The sequence below is a fragment of the Galeopterus variegatus genome, unplaced genomic scaffold (assembly GCF_000696425.1).
Source record: "Galeopterus variegatus unplaced genomic scaffold, G_variegatus-3.0.2 Scaffold314, whole genome shotgun sequence".
In the NCBI taxonomy this organism is placed as follows: Eukaryota; Metazoa; Chordata; class Mammalia; order Dermoptera; family Cynocephalidae; genus Galeopterus; species Galeopterus variegatus.
In genome coordinates, this window is record NW_007726425.1 from 616,380 (window position 1) to 635,698 (window position 19,319).

At 44.4% G+C, this 19,319-nt stretch overlaps 1 protein-coding gene across 4 annotated transcripts in view; it reads right to left on the reverse strand.

Annotated features, from left to right (window-relative positions):
- The window catches only part of CACNA1E (calcium channel, voltage-dependent, R type, alpha 1E subunit), a 344,242-nt gene that overhangs the window by 313,874 nt on the left and 11,049 nt on the right, over positions 1 to 19,319 (reverse strand). For 3 of the 4 annotated variants that reach the window (XM_008567380.1, XM_008567379.1, XM_008567378.1), the window contains exon 2: positions 19,143 to 19,299. In XM_008567380.1, coding sequence (XP_008565602.1) covers positions 19,143 to 19,299 — 157 coding nt within the window. Of the gene's footprint in view, positions 1 to 19,142; positions 19,305 to 19,319 lie in introns of those variants that run through there. The other variant, XM_008567377.1, reaches the window with a different exon arrangement.

The window sequence follows — 19,319 nt, forward strand, 5'->3', positions numbered from 1 at the left end:
GGACCGGACCGGGGACCGGCAACGGGATGGCACCCCTCGGGGTTGCTCCCGTGCCGCGCTCAGCCGGTGAGCGGGAGCCGGTCTGTATGTGGGATCCGAACCCTCGGGCGGGAGCGCCGCCACGCTTCCCAAGCGGCGCACTATCCAGTGCGCCACCGGGCCGGCCCTCCCTCACTCTTCTGATGGGCAGATATTCTTACTGAGATCTCCGCCTCCTAGCTTGTCTACACATGCCATAGTGCAACTCTGCAACCCTTCACAGTCTGAAAAGAAAATTCAAACCAGCCCTGTTAAAACAGGCTGGGGGTCAGCTCCCCTCCTAGGTGGATGCTTCACCTTTTCTCTCGGATGGCATGAAATAGGAGAGAGTATGAGATAAAAACATGGAGACCCAAAAGGGCTTTCTAACAATTCTCCCCACCCGCCCAGGTGAAAGGGCCCAGGTGAAGAGGTAAACCATGGTCCAAGGAGTCTCGGCCCAGAATTGAATGTGCTCCCCGAGCTCCTTCTGGACTTCTTTGCACTTACTCCTGTGGCTGACCTGGCAGGATGGGGTAGCTCACAAAAGACCAACCTGGAAAAGGGAATAAACAGAGGGGACTCTTTCCTTGGGGTTCTGAGGGGCTACAGATGAACATTTCAATTTCCTGAAAATAAATGTTAATCTTGTGAATTTATCCATGTAAGGAGCATCCTCCCATTTGGGGTAAGTCACACCCTCGACTCCATTTTCATCTTTCTCAGTCCTTGCTTTTAGGTTTCCAGTCTCTGTCCTGGGCTGATCAACAAAGGGTGAACCTCCAAAGGGCAGGATGGCTAAAACCCCGCGCTTCTCCACGCGACAATAATCAGTGCACGGCTCTGGCTGCGAACCTGGAAATCCACGTTGCATTTTCCCCTCCCTCCCCATCTCCCCTGTGGCAGGAGAAATGCACTGTTAACAAGAAGAAAAATGAGATGGAAGGCTCTGCATATTCCACATTGTCCCACTTCATTATCTCATTGCTTTCCTTAGTGCGATTTTTCTCACCAGCTGATCTCGTCTTAAAAAAAAAAGTCAGATTGAAAAACCAAACCCCTTTTCTTTTTTTAAAACAAAACAAAACAAAAATGCATCATGTGACTTCCAGCTTTAACATCAGTTTTTTAACTTTGGTTTCCATGGTGGTGGGATGCAACCTGCCATCGCCATGACAACAGCTGCCTCTGTTCAAATTCACCATCTGACAGGCAGTCCTGAGCACACATACACACCTCTCTCCCCCTCTCCCTCCCTTTCTCTCGCTGGCTATCAAGATGGAAATGCCATTACACCTACTCCTAAAGATTTAAAACCTAATGAATGAAAGACAAAGAAAGCAATATTGGGAACATAACAAAGAGGCAGAGAACCCCCCCAAAAGGCTTTCTGTTTGCTGGCACATTCCCACTGCTCTCTGATTGAAGCCAACAGACTCAGTTACTCAAAACAAAAGATCCCTAGTGTTACCCTTTCACTATTGTCTGTGAAGCCACATCCAACCTGTCATTGCTTTTAGACAGAGAACTCACAGCTGACTCCCATGACCCTGCCCTCTATATAAAACAACTGAAAGGAAGTTCACATTATTTCTTCCTTCGTGAACCAATACTGAGGTCAGTTCCAGACACATCCGAGAGCCCAATTCCCAAAGGACGGGGAGTGCTGGTTCTGAGAAATTACACCAGCACTGGCTTCCTCCCTCTTTCTGCAAAGCGTGCCACTTTCGGTTACAATCAGCTGGATAAGTCTTAACAAATTGACTTGTTATGTGTCGACTGAATTCTGGACTCAAAATGCTGTTATTTGACACACAGTTTTGGTGATCACGAGACAAATGATTGAACGCTACAGAAAAAAGAAGAAAGAAAATGGGAACATTAAAAGCCTCTGGAAGAAAACAAAACAGCGGTAGGATAATTACCTGTTTCAGAAACCAGAAGGTGTGTTTTGATGACACTCTGACAAAGCTGAGCCCATCAAGAGTTCTGGCAGCAATGTGCTTTTTAGGGAGAGAAGACTGTGAGCTGCTGTCAGTGACCACACCCAAGACTGTACCCAATGTCATATGCACTCTTGCATCACGGGCCCTCAGATGGTACTCAGGTTGCATAAAGAAAACGAAAAGCATTTTGTGAAAGAGTTCACAGATCACCTCTGGGAGAATTTTTGTTTTCCTTTGAAAACTCTGCAACTCTATCCCAGTGTTCAGACACCCACTGAGCCTGAAAACCACATGAGGAAATGTTGATGGAATGAAGGATACTCAGCTTGGAAAGCGAAGGCTTGAGAGAGACATCATAGCTGCTTTCAAGTATCCGAAGGGCTAGCTTGTAAGGGGGGCTTAGATGCTTTCTTAGTTATTACAGAGGATAAGACTAAGACCCACGCTGTGAAACACCCATCCAAAGACAGATCTAGGGCAGTACAGAGAAGCATCTCCACTGTTCCACAAGTGAATGACTATTTTGTTAAGTAGTAAACTAAGTATTGTGTGAATAAATGTTTAACATCAAGGAGAAAAGCTCTGACGTGTAGCATTTGTCAATTTCTGGGGTACAAATACTCTCTCCATGGCCAATTTCAAGCTACCAACTTGACATCAATGAACAGAGTCTGGAAGAGATTCACAATTAAGGACACTCAAGAGCCAGGAAGAGCCGGTTTTAGCACCACTTACTACAACTCCACATCTCTGGCAGACTGTCCAGGATGTTGAGGAGATTCTTGCATTTGATGGTAGTCATGATGGACCAACCCCATATGCATAAGGAGCTAACTAACCAGGTGTGAAGCAAGGTCAATGAGTCTTTGGTCACTTGCTCAAGGGCTTCCTGGGTGAGCATGACTCACTCTGTCCCTTAGCTTCAAATTGCTCCTTTAGCTAGACCTGTGTTCAGGAAGTCTGGCGCACCACCCTCATCACAGAAGGCTGTCACCTATGCAGCTGGAGCTGTACCAGCAGGAGCCACAGGTGAATGGTTTTGCCAATTCAGTGAAACATAAGAATTAATCACCCCATTCTCTCAGGCTGAATTCCAGGATACCCAGGGGGCTCCTGCTATTTTCACTATAGCCTGCAAGAGAACTAAGAGGAATCAGCCAAGACAGGTGACCAAAGCACACTCAGAAGAAAGAGAAACAAATCAGGTAAAAGGCTCACCTCTCACTCTAGAAGATCAGTGGATCTCAGCCTTGGCTGTACTGTAGAATCACCTTTTAAAGATTATGGATACAGATATTCCATCTCCAGAGATTCTGATATAATTTATCTTGGCTGCAGTCTGGGCATCAGCATTCTGAAAGTTACCAGGCTGATTCGAATGTGCAGCCAGGAAGAAGAACACTGCTGTGGATGCTGGAGGCCATGAAAGCCAATGGTGTCCTCAAATCGAATGAGATTACAGTGGTGGAAAGTAGAATCCCAGAGGCACAACCGTGAAAACTGAAAAGCACTTTAGAGTTCCAGTAACTCTTCCAACATGCTCACTTTACAAATGAAGATGCTGAGACCAGAGGAGGAATGAGACTTTTCCAGAGCCAGGGCTAGAAACTTCTCTGAACTCTCAGCCCCATACTCTGAAAAACTTGGGAAACTATCATCAGAGCAACCAGACAAAATGCCCTGGATTCTTAGCTTGAATTGAGGATCCTAAAAGAAAGAGATCTTTCTACTTGTGCTTACTTCCTCCTTCCCATGACTACTCAACTGTTCTCAAAGAGTATCTCTCCAGGTAGGGTCTAGATATTTGACCTTTCTCAGGGCCACTGCAGAGCCCAGCAAACGTTCCGAGGTGAGTGCTTGCCTAAGCATCCACCCTTGCTCCCATCTGCTGAGACCTAGCCTTCCTTTTCCACTAGATTAAAGTCCATTGTCTTCTGAGTCCTATACTACCATTTCATGAAAGTTCTCCTGCAACATTTTGGGGAAAGGAGAACATTAACCAGTATTCTGACTCACTGCTTCCCATTCTCACTAGATCTGTGCTGATTGGCTTCACCTCTATGAATTATCCTTCTCTTGGTTATGCCTACTTTTTCTACTTAAGTCCTTTCTTAATAATCATGATTCTTACATTCAGCCTCCTATGCCCCAAGAGAAACACCAAAAGCATACACTTGCTAACCAATGAAAGGACAGGAAGCCCCAGAAGAGGAATAAGGGTCTAGAGGGATGATGACTAAGTGGGAAAGGGTCCAGAGGAAAGAAAAGAGAAAATGTGATCAAAGGAGCCCTGCATTTAGGAGTCCTGGGTTCTAGTCCCTGCTCCATCATTTACTGAGAGACTTGTGGCAAGTCACTTGACCTCTCTGGTCCTCAGCTTTCTAACAGACGAATGAGGGTTTGATTAGAGTTTCTCTTAGGTCCCTATCACTCTAATATTCTATTCTTCTGTAGTGCTAATGGGGAGCAAGATGAGAGGGAAGTGGGGAGAAAAGAGGAGCACCCATCATTGCCACTGAAAGAAGCCACTTTTGAGGAAGTTACTAAGGAGCACGTTCAACAATAACATTCAAAATGCAAATCCTGGCACACCTAGGAACATCCTGAAAGTTTCTAAAGTCCACAGAAATATTTCTAAACTTTCAAGAAATTCTCCATGGCCAGCTGGATTAGCAAAAACTTCTCTAGTAGACAATTAATAAAAAGTTGTAATTCTTATAAGGTTGGACTGGGGCTGAACGTACGGCAGCTTTTTCCATAAACCTATTGTAAGCCTTCTCTACACTCTGTCAGGATATGAGTGTCTTTTCAACAGCTTCCCTACCCCTCCCCAGCCCCCATTTCCTTAAAAAGTTACAAAAGCAGAAGCATTCAGTAAGTAAAAGTTCAAGAAAAAGTCATATAAGTTTCCACCTCCACACCACGACTCACACTGTGGGCACCCCAGAACAGAGAGGACAGAGGACAGGCTTCGAGGGCTGGAAAAAAGAGAACGGACTTTACATGCTAATACTGAAAGGAGAATTGGCATTTTCCAAATCGTAGGCCCTCTGCAGAGATATGAAAGGACTGTGGCAGTAGAGCTTTGGGGGAAGGGATGACAAAATAGTAAAGGTCCCAGATCCTAACCCAAGTTCGCATTCCAATGACACAGGGAAAGATGTCTCAGATCCATTTCACGATGATCATAATGAGGGGTAAGAGATCTCTGCTCTTCTCCCATCTACTGACCCTTCACTCCTCCATGCGTTTAGCCTCCTACCCAGTGGGTGCTGCAGATACATGTACGTAGTTTGCAGCACCATCCTAAAAAGATGCTGTTAGGGAAACGTGACTGCTAGTCTTCTGGTCTGACTCAAGGCGGCATGTTATGGTGGAAAGAGAACAGCCAACAGAGTCAGTGAGACCACATCTACCTGTGACCTCAGGCCAATAATCTATAAAATGAGAACATGCTGTACAATGCCTGTTCACTAAAGGTTACAACATACAACAGGCATTCACGGTTAGTGTCCTCCCTCCGCTCCCAGGGATGTGTACTGAAAAATAGAGAGCTCTTTGGCCTGGATGATGGTCCCTACAGAGTGCTGGTAAAATTATATAATAAAAACACATGAAGGTAAGAGAAAAAGAGAGATGACAAACTTTATGACTATGCAGGGCTGTTCTGAACCCATCCTCTTTCACAGTGGAAGTGTGAAAGGCTGTTGGAAGTTCTTATTTCCTAGGATCTATTCCTTTGATTTGCTCTCTTGAGCCCGTCTACTGATGTTTGCAGCAGAAATGAGCTCAGTCTTTCTAAGCCTGTACATTCAGGAATGGGCATTTGTTACACTGTAATCATCACCAGGAAAAGAGGTTACCCAAAGATGTAACATCCTTATCCATAGCACTTTGGTGGGGGGATGGAGGGCAGATGAAGATCTCAAAAATAAATGCATACATACACATGTGCCTCTCTGTGAGAAGGGAGTGTTCTCTTGCCCAAATGCCCAGATCCTCTGAATTTACATAGGCCCATATTCCCCAGGCCTGCCCTCTCCTCATATTACCCCATCCACCCACCCACCCCACCTCCAGACAAGCCCACACCCTTCAACTGCTCCTCCTATCAACAGTCTAGAAGAACACAGAACACATGCATCCTTGGGCATCCATATGGCTCAGATATTTCACAATTACAAATTTCCATGCAAATACAATCCAAAGTTTGCAGAAAGGAGAGGCAGTTCCTTTGACTTTTTAAGGCCTACACCCTAATTTCTTTTGAGTCTTCTGTCTGGTTTCCAGAAGCCAAGTGGTACATCCTAATTATCCATTCTCAACCACACCAGTATCCGGCTCCCACAGGTAAAATGTCCTCCAGTATCAATTGACAGATGATCTTCACCAAGCTCATTCAAGCCATGCAGGCTCCTCCACCCCCATCCCCATCACTCTAATTCTTTCAGAAGCTTCCTCCACAGTTCATGAATTCTAATCCAGACTCTTTTCTCTGATAGAACAAAGACAGAGACCCTAAATACCCAAGGAACCTTAACAGACAAGGACTAGTTAGCTAGAAGGCTGACAAGCCCTGGAAAGAAACTGCCCAGAGGCCAAGCCGAGACTCCAAGAGAGATCCTTCCATATGCCACTGATCAGGCCATCTGAAATTTTTGGCTACCATTTTTGTACAAACGACAACAAAATCAAGTGAGTTTGCTTAAGGCTGTTGATGGTTTTGAATATTGGATCTGCTTTTATCAGAAGCTTGCTGGGAAAATTCTGCACCATTATAGCTCTAGAAGATATTTTTTCTGGGTTGTAAATCCAAATGTGTCCTTAGAGACAATATCAATGTAAAATTGGCGTTAGAAACATACAAAGGAAGTCAAGTTTTGATTTAAATATTTTAAAATGTATTTTCAAAAATGTAAACCCAATAACTTTGAGAAGGAAAAAGAAAAAAAAAAGCAGCTTGTGGAAAGACTAGCTACAGTGGTTAACAGCACCAGCTCTGAGCCAGGCCTCCAGCTCTAACTCATTGTGTGTGATCCTGGGCAAATGAGTTCACCTCTCCACATCTCACTCCCAGAACTGTGAAGTGTAGCAAACAAGGATGCATGTCTCCATAGGACTGTCATGAGGAATAAATGTAATAATCCATGGGAAGCACTTAGCACAGTAATCCGGCACATAGTAAACGATCAATAAAGGTTAGGTATTTATAAACTGTATCAACATTAACATTAGTGCTAACACCTAATACGTTTACAAAGTGCTTCCATACACATTAACTTATGCTAACCTCACAATAGTCTTATAAGGCAGGCAAAGCAGGGAAAGTGATCTCCACCTCACATCTGAAGACACTGAGGCCCAGGGAGGTAACAAGACTACTGCAAGGTCACATAAACTTTTTCTGGCAGCACACAGGTTAGAAACCTGGAAAGAGTCAGGAAGAAGTAAGATGGTATTGTTAGAAGGAGAAAACTTAGCTGTAAAAGTTTAATGTTGACTTATCCAGAATTAACCAGATACTAATAACTAAGATTTATTCATGGCTTACTATGTACCAAACACTGTTTTCAGCACATTACATCTTTTATCTCATCTGATCTTCACAAAATTCCTATAAGATACACCCTATAGGTATAATTACTATTTCCATTTTATGTTTGAAGAATTCAAGGCACAGCAAGGTTAAGCAGGTTTCCTGAGGCACACAGTTATGAAGTGGCAGAGGTGGTACTGAGATTTGAATCCAGAGACCATGTTTCTAACAATGACACCCTAAGGCTTCCATGCAGAGACTGGTAAATCCTGAACTCTAAGGCATAGCTTTCATCAACTGGGCATTGGTCTAGACGACATCTAATATCCCTGCAACTCCTGAGATTCTAGGGCTCAACACTTTTATTCTCTAGCAAAGAAATAAAATATTGTCTTAGTTTCTGAAAATAATACCCAAAGTGTGCTTTAGACAAAGCAAGATGCTATGTCCTAACTTAAAATAGATATGAAATAGTCTTAAAAGTATGTATTGATTTCAGTAAAGCATGTGACAAGGATATCTCCCACAATATTCTTACAGACAAAACAGAGAAATGTCAGTTGGCTAAAGCACAGTTCAGAAGATCTGTAAAAAGCTCAATAGTCGACAACACTGACTAAGGCACTGATGATAAGCAGGAGTGGTCCCCAATTCTAACCATATTTTTATCAATTACTTGAATGAAAGCATATAGCATGTTATCACATTTGCAGATGATGCAAAGCTCAGGATGGGGCAGAGTCCACAGACAGTGTGTCACAGAAATCACTTAAACTTTGGAATCAGACCACCTGTGTTCAAGTTCACTGGTGTTGACCTTGGGCAAGTGACTCAATCTTCTGTAGCCTCAGCTTCCCCAAATTTAATATATGGATAATATCACTTGCCTCATTGGATTATTGGTTTGTTTAAATGTAGAGAACCTGAAATTTGGTGGATACTCAACAAAAGTCAGTTCCCTGTCTGTACTCAGAAAGGACCTCTACAGGATAGGCTGCTGGATCAAAGGCAAGGAGATAAAATGTACTTGAAATAAACACATAGTCCTGAATCAAGATTCAAAAATTAAACTGAATGAAAACAGAGTGAGGGAAAGCTAACTCTGTCATCATTCATATTGAAAGATCCAGGGTTGTTAGCTGACTATATCCTCAAGTCAGAAATAGAATGCCATTTCTTTTAAAAACATAACTAAAAAAAGCATTTTAATTGAAATGAATGTGTTAAATGTAAATATTAATAAGCGCTGTTCCATGTTTTGGTAATTAAAAAACTAACAGATAATGGCCCCTCCCCTTGCAGAAATTCTAAACCAATACTAAAGCTATGTGGTTAAGTGTTACAACAAAGTAATAAACAAAGCACCAGATGGGGGCCCAGAGGAGAGAGTTGGTCTCATTCTGCCAAGAGAAATCAAGGAAGGCTTCGCGGAGGAAATGACCTCTGAGTGCAATTAGAGCCACAGTCATTCCTGGCAGAAGGAGCAGCGAGTGCAAAGGCACAGAGGCATGGAAGAGCACGGTGCCTTAGGAGATTGGCAGGCTTACAGGAACAGCTGGAGAGACGGTGATCATGGTGGTCAAGACAGGTGGATCATGACAAGCCCTGTGCACCAAGCCAAGGAAACCTTGCCCAGTTACAAAGCTAATAAGTGACAAAACCCAAGGGGAACATAGGCTTTCTGACTCATTATCTATTCTCTCTACTTGTGCAATCCTATACAGGAACCACTAGCCACATGTGGCTATTTACATTTAAATTAATTAAAATTAAATAAAAGTTAAAATTTAGTTCTCAGTCACATTAGCCACATATGAAGTGTTCGAGAGCCATGACAAGTGGCTAGTAGCTCCCATACTGGACAGCACAGATAAAAACCACGTCCATCATCACAGAAAGTTCCAGCCAACAGTGCTGTTCAGGGCCATAGGATCATCAAGTGAACAAGAAGTAGATTTGGTCTGTATTGCTTTACAGAACAGAAGTAGGAGCGGGACAAAAACCAGGTACAACCTATAAGAAGGAATATTTCAACCTTCTATACCCTACTTTTTTTTTTCTTTTTTTTAAAAGATGACCGGTAAGGGGATCTTAACCCTTGGCTTGGTGTTGTCAGCACCACGCTCACCCAATGAGCTAACCGGCCATCCCTATATGGGATCCGAACCCGTGGCCTTGGTGTTATCAGCACCGCACTCTCCCGAGTGAGCCACGGGCTGGCCCCTATACCTTACTTTTTTAATAACAGAAGAGCACCCTGTCACTGTGAGTACTCAAGCTTGATGGCCATCTATCAAGTGTGATGTAGAAAGAGATCTTCTATTGAATTAATGCTCTTTGGTTAAAATGTTTGTGTTCTCTCATGGCAGTCTGCCTGACAGACTAGCACAAACATATCTCTGTAGCTCCTTCACCTGGAGTTCCTGTCATACTTGCACATAAAGATTTCAATGTTTGGTTGGGAATTACCGTCCCTGATAGCCCAGCATCTCAACATCCCAGATTGTGGGAATTTTCTAACACAGTAGGTATTTTTAAATTGTGATTCACTGACACTTGTAATTGAATGCAAAATTGTATGTGGATTTTTCAGGAGAGAGGGGTCCACAGCATCAATCACATTTCAATAGGATTTATGATTGCTATATGGAAAGCAAATAAACACTATAGTAGAAGGACCTAATGGTCCCAATACTCCAAAGAGTCATCTAGACACCATCTAGAAAGCCACTCGGGGTATTCCCAACCCTAAAGTCTCATAGAGTTTAGAAGTGACCCTTAAGAACCTGAGGACTATCACCTGCAATTGAGCCATCTGAGTTCGACATCACCTGAACTGATCGAGGAGAAGGGAGATGGGAGTATAAAAGAGCACGGAAAAAAGCTCAAGGCACAAAAGTTGGATAATTCAGAGTCAAGTTGGGGAAGGCATCATCTGACAACCTCTGGCTGAGATGCCTGTTGAAAGCTCTCTTGGAAATCTTCATGGTGCATTTTCAACATTAGCTACAGAAACAAGCACACTCAGTTAGATGTAATACCAGCTTACCAGCTGGGGAACTTGCCCAGTAAATCTAAAGCCTGCTGAGCTATCAATCCATTTTTAAAATAATGACTTTATTCTAACCATCACCTAATGATATGACAATTGCATCAGGATTCACTTCCAGGTCCTACAGTATTTCTAGAGATGAAAGAACTGATTTCTAGAACAGTGCTGCAATGCCTACGTTATATGTTGTAGCTAGAGAAGAGCACTTTGGTTAATTTAACAACAAAAAAAGCGACAAAGAGCTACTTTACCTCATCAATACAGATTATAATTTGCAAAAGCTCAGAATACTCGTACAATGAAGTGCACACACCATTCAAACTATGTTGAATGTAATGTAATAAATGCTTCGTTGGAAATATTGAGAAAGCATTACAGCATTACGTGGTGCCTAGGGGCCATCGTTACAAATCCCAATTGTCATTATACTATAGATCTCTGGGTTATACTATAGATCTCTGGGTGCTGATTAATAAAGAGTTCTGTGTAACAAAATGCCAGATAACAAATACTCAGTATTTTTTTTTAACAGTGGGAAGCCCACATCGGGTAGCAAAGAAACTGGGGCAATCCTTAGCAAAATAGTGAAGTAGATAAAGTTTGTCTTTTACAACCTCCCAATCCCCATGTGATGACCCTTCACTCCCCTCTCAGCCACTCAATGCCCTCAAACCACCCACTTGCAACCTCCTGTCCCACAAGTAGGGTCATACCTGGTCCTACAGGTGCTGGTCAGGTCAACACTACACACATACAGGCATTTCACTGATGCTTGTTAAATCAATAGTAACTGATTTAATTATAAATCATTCAACAAAAGCTTTCTGAATGCTACCATGTGCCAGCACTATGCTAGGTGCTGAAATTTAATGGGGCATGTCCATTCTCAGAAGAGCCTGCTCTCAGTTATAAGGCCAGAAAGAAGAACTAACTGGACACTGATAATGTCATATAGTAGTTTAATATGTCCCCACTCCCAAAATGACCTGCATTTTGACAGAGAAGTTTTGAAGCCTCACTGAACAAACCTAAAGAAAAAGCATTGGGCTTTAGGCCAGTGTATGAGAGATTTAGGATGGGGAATCTCCTCAGCAATTTTTAAGACTGACCTTCTCTAAAGTCACTGCTTGGCAGAAACAAAACCGTGAAGACAGTGGTTCTAAAAGTTTGGTTACGAGACCAGCAGCATCAGTATCACCTGGGAACTTGGGATACATGAAACTTCCCGGTCCCTATTTCAGACCTGCTGAATGGGAAACGCTGGGAGTGGGGTCCAATAATCTGTAGCTTAACAAAGTGATTCTGAGACACCAGAGCCGGAGAGCCAGTGGTGTAGATGAAACAGGTCGACTGCATATGTCTGATTTCAACACAAAGGAATTAGCCTTGATGCCAGTGGAAATCACCTGCAAGAAGGAATAGCCACTGACAGAAAAGCAGCAAAATCACTCCCAGGAACACACAGCTGGAAATTGCCAAGACGTAAGTGAGTGACTGTTGAAAATCCATTTCATGCTTTTTGACTCTGACTAGCCCCATGAGACAATGGTGTGGAAATTGAGAAAGAGGCATAGAAAGTTAGAAAAACTTCCAGCCTACAGCTTAGCTGAAGGCTGGGAAAGACTAGTAAGGACTAATTTTCCTCCTGACACTGGTTTTCAGAGCCTCCTGTCTGGCCCAGGAGGCCACTCCCAATGCCCTGCATCTTGGAAATGGAAATGGTACAGAGGCAACCACCAGCAAGGCTCCACCCATGACAATGACCACAGCATTTCTTCTTTTCCCCCCTAACTTGTTACCCATCGACCAGCCACATCCTTTTTATTCCTTCCCTAAAGAGGAGGAGGAGGAAATAAGGACAAACCCCCCTTAATGAAACAAGGCTTCAGAAAGCTTCGGAGTACACCTGAAAAAGGCTTTCCAAATTCTTCAGAGATGGGGAACAGAGGCAGCTCAAATGCAGCAGGGCCAAATGCAGCCAAAAATATAGACTCAAAATTATGCAGAGTTGCAACAGCGACCCACAGGCAAAAAGACCATACTGGGCACAGGTGGCAGGCAGGGCCTCCCTCTGAAACCCCCCATGTGGCTGGACCACAGGAGCCTGTGGCTGTAGCCTAGCTGGGCATTTTAGCCCCAAGCCTTGCCCACCTGCTTCTGGGATGAACTACTGCTTTAAAAGTGGGTCTATTTCAAGCCCCCTTTTAATATATATACATATATATATATATATATATATATACATGTGCAAGAGGACTGAGGGTGAAACTGTTTAGTCCTACAAAGTCGGAGCTCAAAATGCAATAAGAAAAGAAAGTCCTAAGAAATATCCACTACTCTGCCAGGGGGATATCTTGGATAATTGACACTTTTTAAAGTCATTTACTGCTGTTCTTTTTAATTTGGCCCATCTTCCCCTCTTAAGGACACATCTTCTAGATGGGGACGTGTGGGTTCACCAGGGTTTATAGCTGAAGATTGGGCAAAGACGCAGGCAATGAAAAATTAAGGAAACATATTCGGAGTACTCAACAAGCAAAGATACACCACAGGCATCTCCCCAAAATGGACCTACCACATAAGACACCACTAGGTTGAAGGAGTCTAAAAACTTTGCATTGTACTTTCTGTCCTTAATTAAGATGGATGCTGGAAACACGATAGGTGACTCCACACACAAGTCCTCTCTGTGTAGGTTTAGGAGGCTTGGGAAGAGAAACATTGATCCAAGTCCCTGATATTTCTATCCCTCTTTGAAGGGGATTGCCACAAGGTGGGTGGTGGTAGTAGTGGTGGTGCTGGGGTGTTATACACTAATTTTTGTGCCTGCTCTCTCCAACCCCCCATTCCTATGTGAATTCACACCAGAATTTAGAAAGAAATGGTTACAGAAGCTGGCTTCTTAGGTCAGAGGTTCAGCATTTATCGGGGTGAAAACTCTCAAGATGATGAGAGGATTCAGAGTGACGGGTACTTGGGGGATATAAATACCTCCTAGTTAACAATGGTCTCTGAGTAGAGGAGGAGAGTAGCTGTGTATTTATGGGGCACCCAAATGCAACAGGGCTGGGTAGGGGGCAGTCACAAAAACGGCAAGAAAAAGCATGTTAAAACATTTTTCCCCCAGCTATCTTTCTCTTGTGTCACGGTCCCACTGTAGAAAACTGAGCATCTACAGAAAAAGTTGATTTCTGAAGCCGGCCCTCTATAAGAGGCCTTAATTACATCCAAGAGGAAGACAAATAATCTTCCATTTCTGAAAATCCTAGAAAAACCCACACATACAATGAATTATTCACCAAAGCTGAACCTAAAAATGAGAGACAGAGAAATATACAAAGATAGAAAGATGGGTGGAAGACTGGGCAAAAAGAGGAAGTAAAGACCTGGTTTATCTCTCCTGGAAGAAAAGAGTATTAATCACAGTTGCATTTAGGTTCCCTCTTTTATGTCTTTGTGGTCAATGATATATAAAATAAGATGAGCAGAGTCGCCTCTGATGGACCGGACTGCACCGCGGCCCTACAAACAACACAAGGAAGGCTACTGATCTGCTGATCAAAAACGTGGAGTCAAAGGGTTTGCAGAGTTCTGTAGCTTAGCAAATCTTCACTCAGTTTTATGTTAACCAAGAAGAGGAAGATTAAAGAACCAGATGCTCTTATAAAGAGGGAGAAAGCAGCAGAGTTTGAGGGGGGGAAGACACCTACATTTTGTATAACAGCTAAAAAGAGTTAAGCAAGTTTGAATGGAGCTAATAATTCCAGAGTCTGGATGTTTCAGAAGAAAAAATGAAGGCCTGTTCTTGCTATTTTCCTCCTCCTCCTTTAATTCATACGTGCACTGAGCCTATTGCAAGGAAAGCAAGTGGAGGAAAGTAGGGAAATAATGAGATGCAAGCCAACAGACACTATCACATCCAAGATATTTTTGTCTCCATCCTCAAGTCATTTCATTTCTGTCAAACTCCTTCACTCCAACTCGCTTTTCAGGCTGCATCCCAATTGCAATTGTCCCCACAACAAATCATGGCCTGGTTTCCAGAGGAAATCTTACCCACACCACATATCAAGAGCAAAGCCAACAGATAATTCAGAGATTGTCCTGGGAGCCTCAGAAAATGAAAACCTTTGTCCCTCAGCTTCAGTGCCAGCTACAATGTTGTGTGTTTCACCATCTGCATCCATGCACAAGTACATGGAAGATGTAAAGACTTTCTGCATTATTTGATCATAGGATATAATTACTGACTTCATCTTTGTTAGCTGCCGCCTTCTGCCCTAATAAAGACACGTGACTCATGATCCACTAGAGTTAAATTAAACCTGAAATTCTTACCAGGACTACTATTCTGCAAGGAGCTGTATATTTATAGGCAACCAAAGCAGGAGAAAAGTATGAGCTAACATGGGAGATTTGGAAACTAAAACTTTTAGTAATCCTCACCAAAATCCTCCAAAATAAATGGACAATTTACAATGGGAAATTCACCATAATTAAGCACATAACCTCTGACCCATAGCCAGAGTCCTTTGGGGATACAATGAAATTCTCTATGACATGCACGGATATCCACAGGTTCATTATAATGAGCTTCATCATCTCAGTGGCTGCAAACAGATTTGATCTTCCTCCTTTAAATTATGTTCATTTCCACATGAAACATGTGCTGTTCTGCTGAGATAACCAAATGGGTTGGGGAAGAGTTCCCTATTGCCCATCTATGGTACAGAGTCTCTGAGTCAGACACACCATTTCTTCCCTTCACCTCCGGACCTGGAAAAGAGCAAACAAGTGTGGGCATTTGATAAGCCATGCGACAGGTCCTGTATGTTCACAGGGTAACTGGCTCTGGGCACAGAAGAGTTACAGCGGTAAGCATGCAGCACAGTGAACCTGGGATGGCACTCAGAAGAGCCTGTTGCCTGAGAAGAGAACCCTTTTGTTAGCTGTATTAGATAAGCAAGAAAGAAAAGGAGGAATCATATAAAATGTAATATCACATTCTAAATCAGATTAGCATTTTCAAAAAGGTTATGGTATCCACTGCAGAAGAAAGTGCCATAAGAAAATAAAATTATCTCCCTATGCAGATGTAGCTTCCAAGAAAAATGAAACACATTCAGAGTGGGCTGTTGACTTGCAACCATCTTTCATGCCAAATCTGGGTTATCTTAGGCATCTCTTCCCATAAGAACTAGAGCTCCCCTATTAATAACTGGATAGGATTACCCTCCCCCCTCCAAGTCAGAGGATTCTACAAGCATAAATTAGATCTTCCTTTTACTTAACTCATCTTTTCATACCAATATGACTTGAGTCCAGTAATATGCAGCATGAAGAGACCACTAATCTTCCTGGTCCTACAGTGACCTGCGGCCAATAAAAGTCTCATATGTGTCATAGAGTACGAGCATCCAAAATCCTCAAGCACACGGAATGTCATGTACCAAGGCAGGTCTTGACAAGTTTTCTGAACAATCTTCCTTTTCTTTTGGAAAATTTGGCCCTTACAAAGGGCAGAGAAATATTTCCCAAACTTTAATGTGCATACTAATCACCTGGGGATCCTATTAAAATGCAGATTTTCATTCAGCAGGTCTGAAGTGAAGCTCAGGACTATGAATTTTGAGCAGGCTCCCATGTGATGCAGATGGAGCTCCTTTCTCTCTTTGAGAGGCAGGAATCTAGAAGACTTCACCTTGAACTAACACCCCTCCCTTCAGGCACGCTGAAATTTCTGAAGGATTCCATTAATAATAATAGCCAGTGTTTTCTGGGTACTTAGGTAATGTTGTAGGCACTTGACATATATCAACTCATTTAATTCTCCCAGTAACTCATTATCAACATCTTCATTTTACACATAAGGAAACTGAGTCACAGAGTAATGAAGCAACTTTTCAAGGTCACAGAGCTGGTGAAGGAACTAGAATTTGAAGCCAAGCAGCCTAGCCCCAAAGCTTTATAGGTAACCACTACCCATACTGACTCCCAGTAAGAAAAAGCTAGATATTTCAGGAAGCTGGGTGTTTAGAAAGGAAGGGAAGGTGAGACTAGGAACTTAGGTAAGGTTTTGGAGAAAATGCAGAACCTACACAAGCACAATGTTTCCACGTGGTCACCACCAGAGGGAACGTATTAGTCAATTACGTTATACAGCCAGGAGGAAAAAAAGCAAACATGGTGTATTTTAAATTTTCCAACCCAGCTCCACTAAACAGTTAGCAGATGTTCTCTGAACACTTACCAGAGTCTACACGCTGTAGAACCACTGTGAAATTTCCAACTATGGGGACAGAAGAGACCATTGGGACAGGGCTCATGGTCAAGGCACTGAGCATGATGCTGAAATCAACTCCTTTGACTCTCTTTGGCCCATTTTCGCCAAAAACAAGGAAAGGGAGGAGTAAAACTCACAACATCACCTTACGCTCACAACGCCTGGCGGAAAGGCGTTGTCTGTGCAGCAGAAGAGAAAACGTGAAAAGAGGCGACCGCGTGGTATAGGAAACGTGCTGCATTTACCAGCCCGGCAGCCCTGCCCCAGCTGGAAGTACCCAAGGTGCTGGACCCGGCAGACTGGGAATCTCAGGGCTGCCAAGGGAGTTTCGGCGGCGCTGTATGAAGTGCCAACCATGGCTGCTGGCACGTTTGCCACCCGTCGGGCGGCCGGGCGGTTTTGTGTACTGCAAGGAAACGGGAGGGCGCCTGTCTGAATGAGCACGCCCCTAAGAGAGGGGCACAGCAAAGCAGCACCTGGTGGGTGGGAAAATTTAAAGACTTGTAAAAGACCGGCGAGGGAGGGGGACCCAGCGGGGAAATCGGCAGAGAACGGCCTAGAGGAGCATTTGCAGCCGCAGCACGCAGCACAATGAGATCTGTCCGCTTTGTGCGGTGCACAGGCAGGCGTGACTGCAGGGACCGGACTCCTCCCCCGCCCCTAACCCCCACCCTGGACACGTTCAACTCAGGCACTGCATGGCCCGGGATCACTCTGTGGGGGCGGGTGGGGGAGGGGAGTGCAGGGGGGGAGAGAGAAGCCGAGCCAGGGGTGGTTGTGGGAGGATGCCAACAGCAGCAGGAAGAATATCTGCTTAGAGATGCTCCTTCGCTTCTAATGAGGGGTGCTGCCTAGAAGCACCACGCGCCAGCCAATCGCGGAGCTGCTGAAGCGGGGAACTAGGCAGGAAGGAGGGGAAGGCCAGAGACTAGGGTGGGGGTGCTGGGGTGATGCTCAGGCCCTGCGGGGAGCGAGCCTCGTGCTGGGCTGACACTAGAGACCCAAAGCAACTCCAGCAGTCTCACTGCTGCACACCTGGGTGCGGGGAGAATAGGGGTGAAGAGGAGGGGCCTCCTTTGCAGGTACATCCTGCCCAAGAAATCTCCCTCACAAGCATCAAAGTCTGCTGTCTACAAGACTACCCCATGTTTAACACCACAGCACTAGCTTGCCTCCTGCTCATCCTCTTTACCACCCCACCACCCTCAATTTCTAATGGTCCTGCCAGGAGTCCAATTCATAGTGAAGAACAAGGCAGTTCGATGCCTAATCAGCAGCCTGCACTGGGTGCACTTGATTAAACCTGCAGAGAAGCTCCTTCCATGCCCATTCACCCTGACACGACCACCATCGGAGATGCGCCCCCCCCCCCACCACCACCACCACCACCAGCAGCTCTTTCTGGAGAGCAGTTCCTTTGGAGCTAGACAGAGACAGATTACTTTCACACCTCTGGCACTCAACTGATGAATTCGGGCCCAGCAGATCTGCCTGAATCGTGGGCACTGGGAGAGCACCAGCTGGGTCAAGCACTAAGAAGCAGGAGTACCCAATCCGGCCCAAGGAAAGGATGGACCCTGACGAGATGCTCTTCCTTGGCTCAGAAAAGAACTGCAACTTTGAGCTGTTTGGCTGTGGCAACAGAGATTGCCTCCCCTGACAGACACGCACTCACTCCACTTTTAGTGGAACTTAAACTTGGTCCCCAGAGTTAGGTGAGTCCCCAACCAAAAGCCTGTTTTATTTATTCATTTCTCTACTTGTATTCAAGGTTTTTGCCCAGTGCTCTTGGACCTTCTGAACTGATAAATCCCCTCATGGAGCCTCGATTTCCCTACAGGCAGACAGTGCAGGTGTCACCCCAGCTGGTGGGGATGGATGCAGAGAGGCTGGTTTAAAGGGAGGAAAACGGGGAATTGATTATGAAAGAAGCCCTGAGATTAAGGACAACCCAATCTACGTAGAGAGCAGCTTGTGAAGAAATGGGGCGTGGGGGCTGGAAATTAGACAAAGCTCAGCTCAGAAAGGGGCAGACACTGCAACATCATGCACCCAGGGATGCTAGAGATTTCCACACAGGAAAAATCAAAAAGCAAAAGCCTTACCTCAAAAAACACTAGTGCACAAACCGGTCTCCACGGCACCAAGCTTGCGCCTTAAATGCACTGAAGTAAAAAGAGTGCAGTTCAGCAAAGGGGCAAATTGGCACCAGGAAGGGGGTGGGGGACAAATTCCATGCTAGGTTTCCCCCCTCACCCGAAGAAATGCAAAAGGGGAAGGGGGGTTACGGTGGGCAAGAAAGGATATGGCCAATCGATGAGCTTCTTGGCGTATTTCCTGACAATGTTATCTTCTCCGAAGATGAACAGGGATCTGTTGACGGTGAAACAGTTCTGCCGGACGGGAATGGGGTTGTACAAAGCCATAGTCCGCGCCCTCTGCGCTTTCGACTGCTTGTAGGCGGCTGCCGGCCCCGAGGCCGGC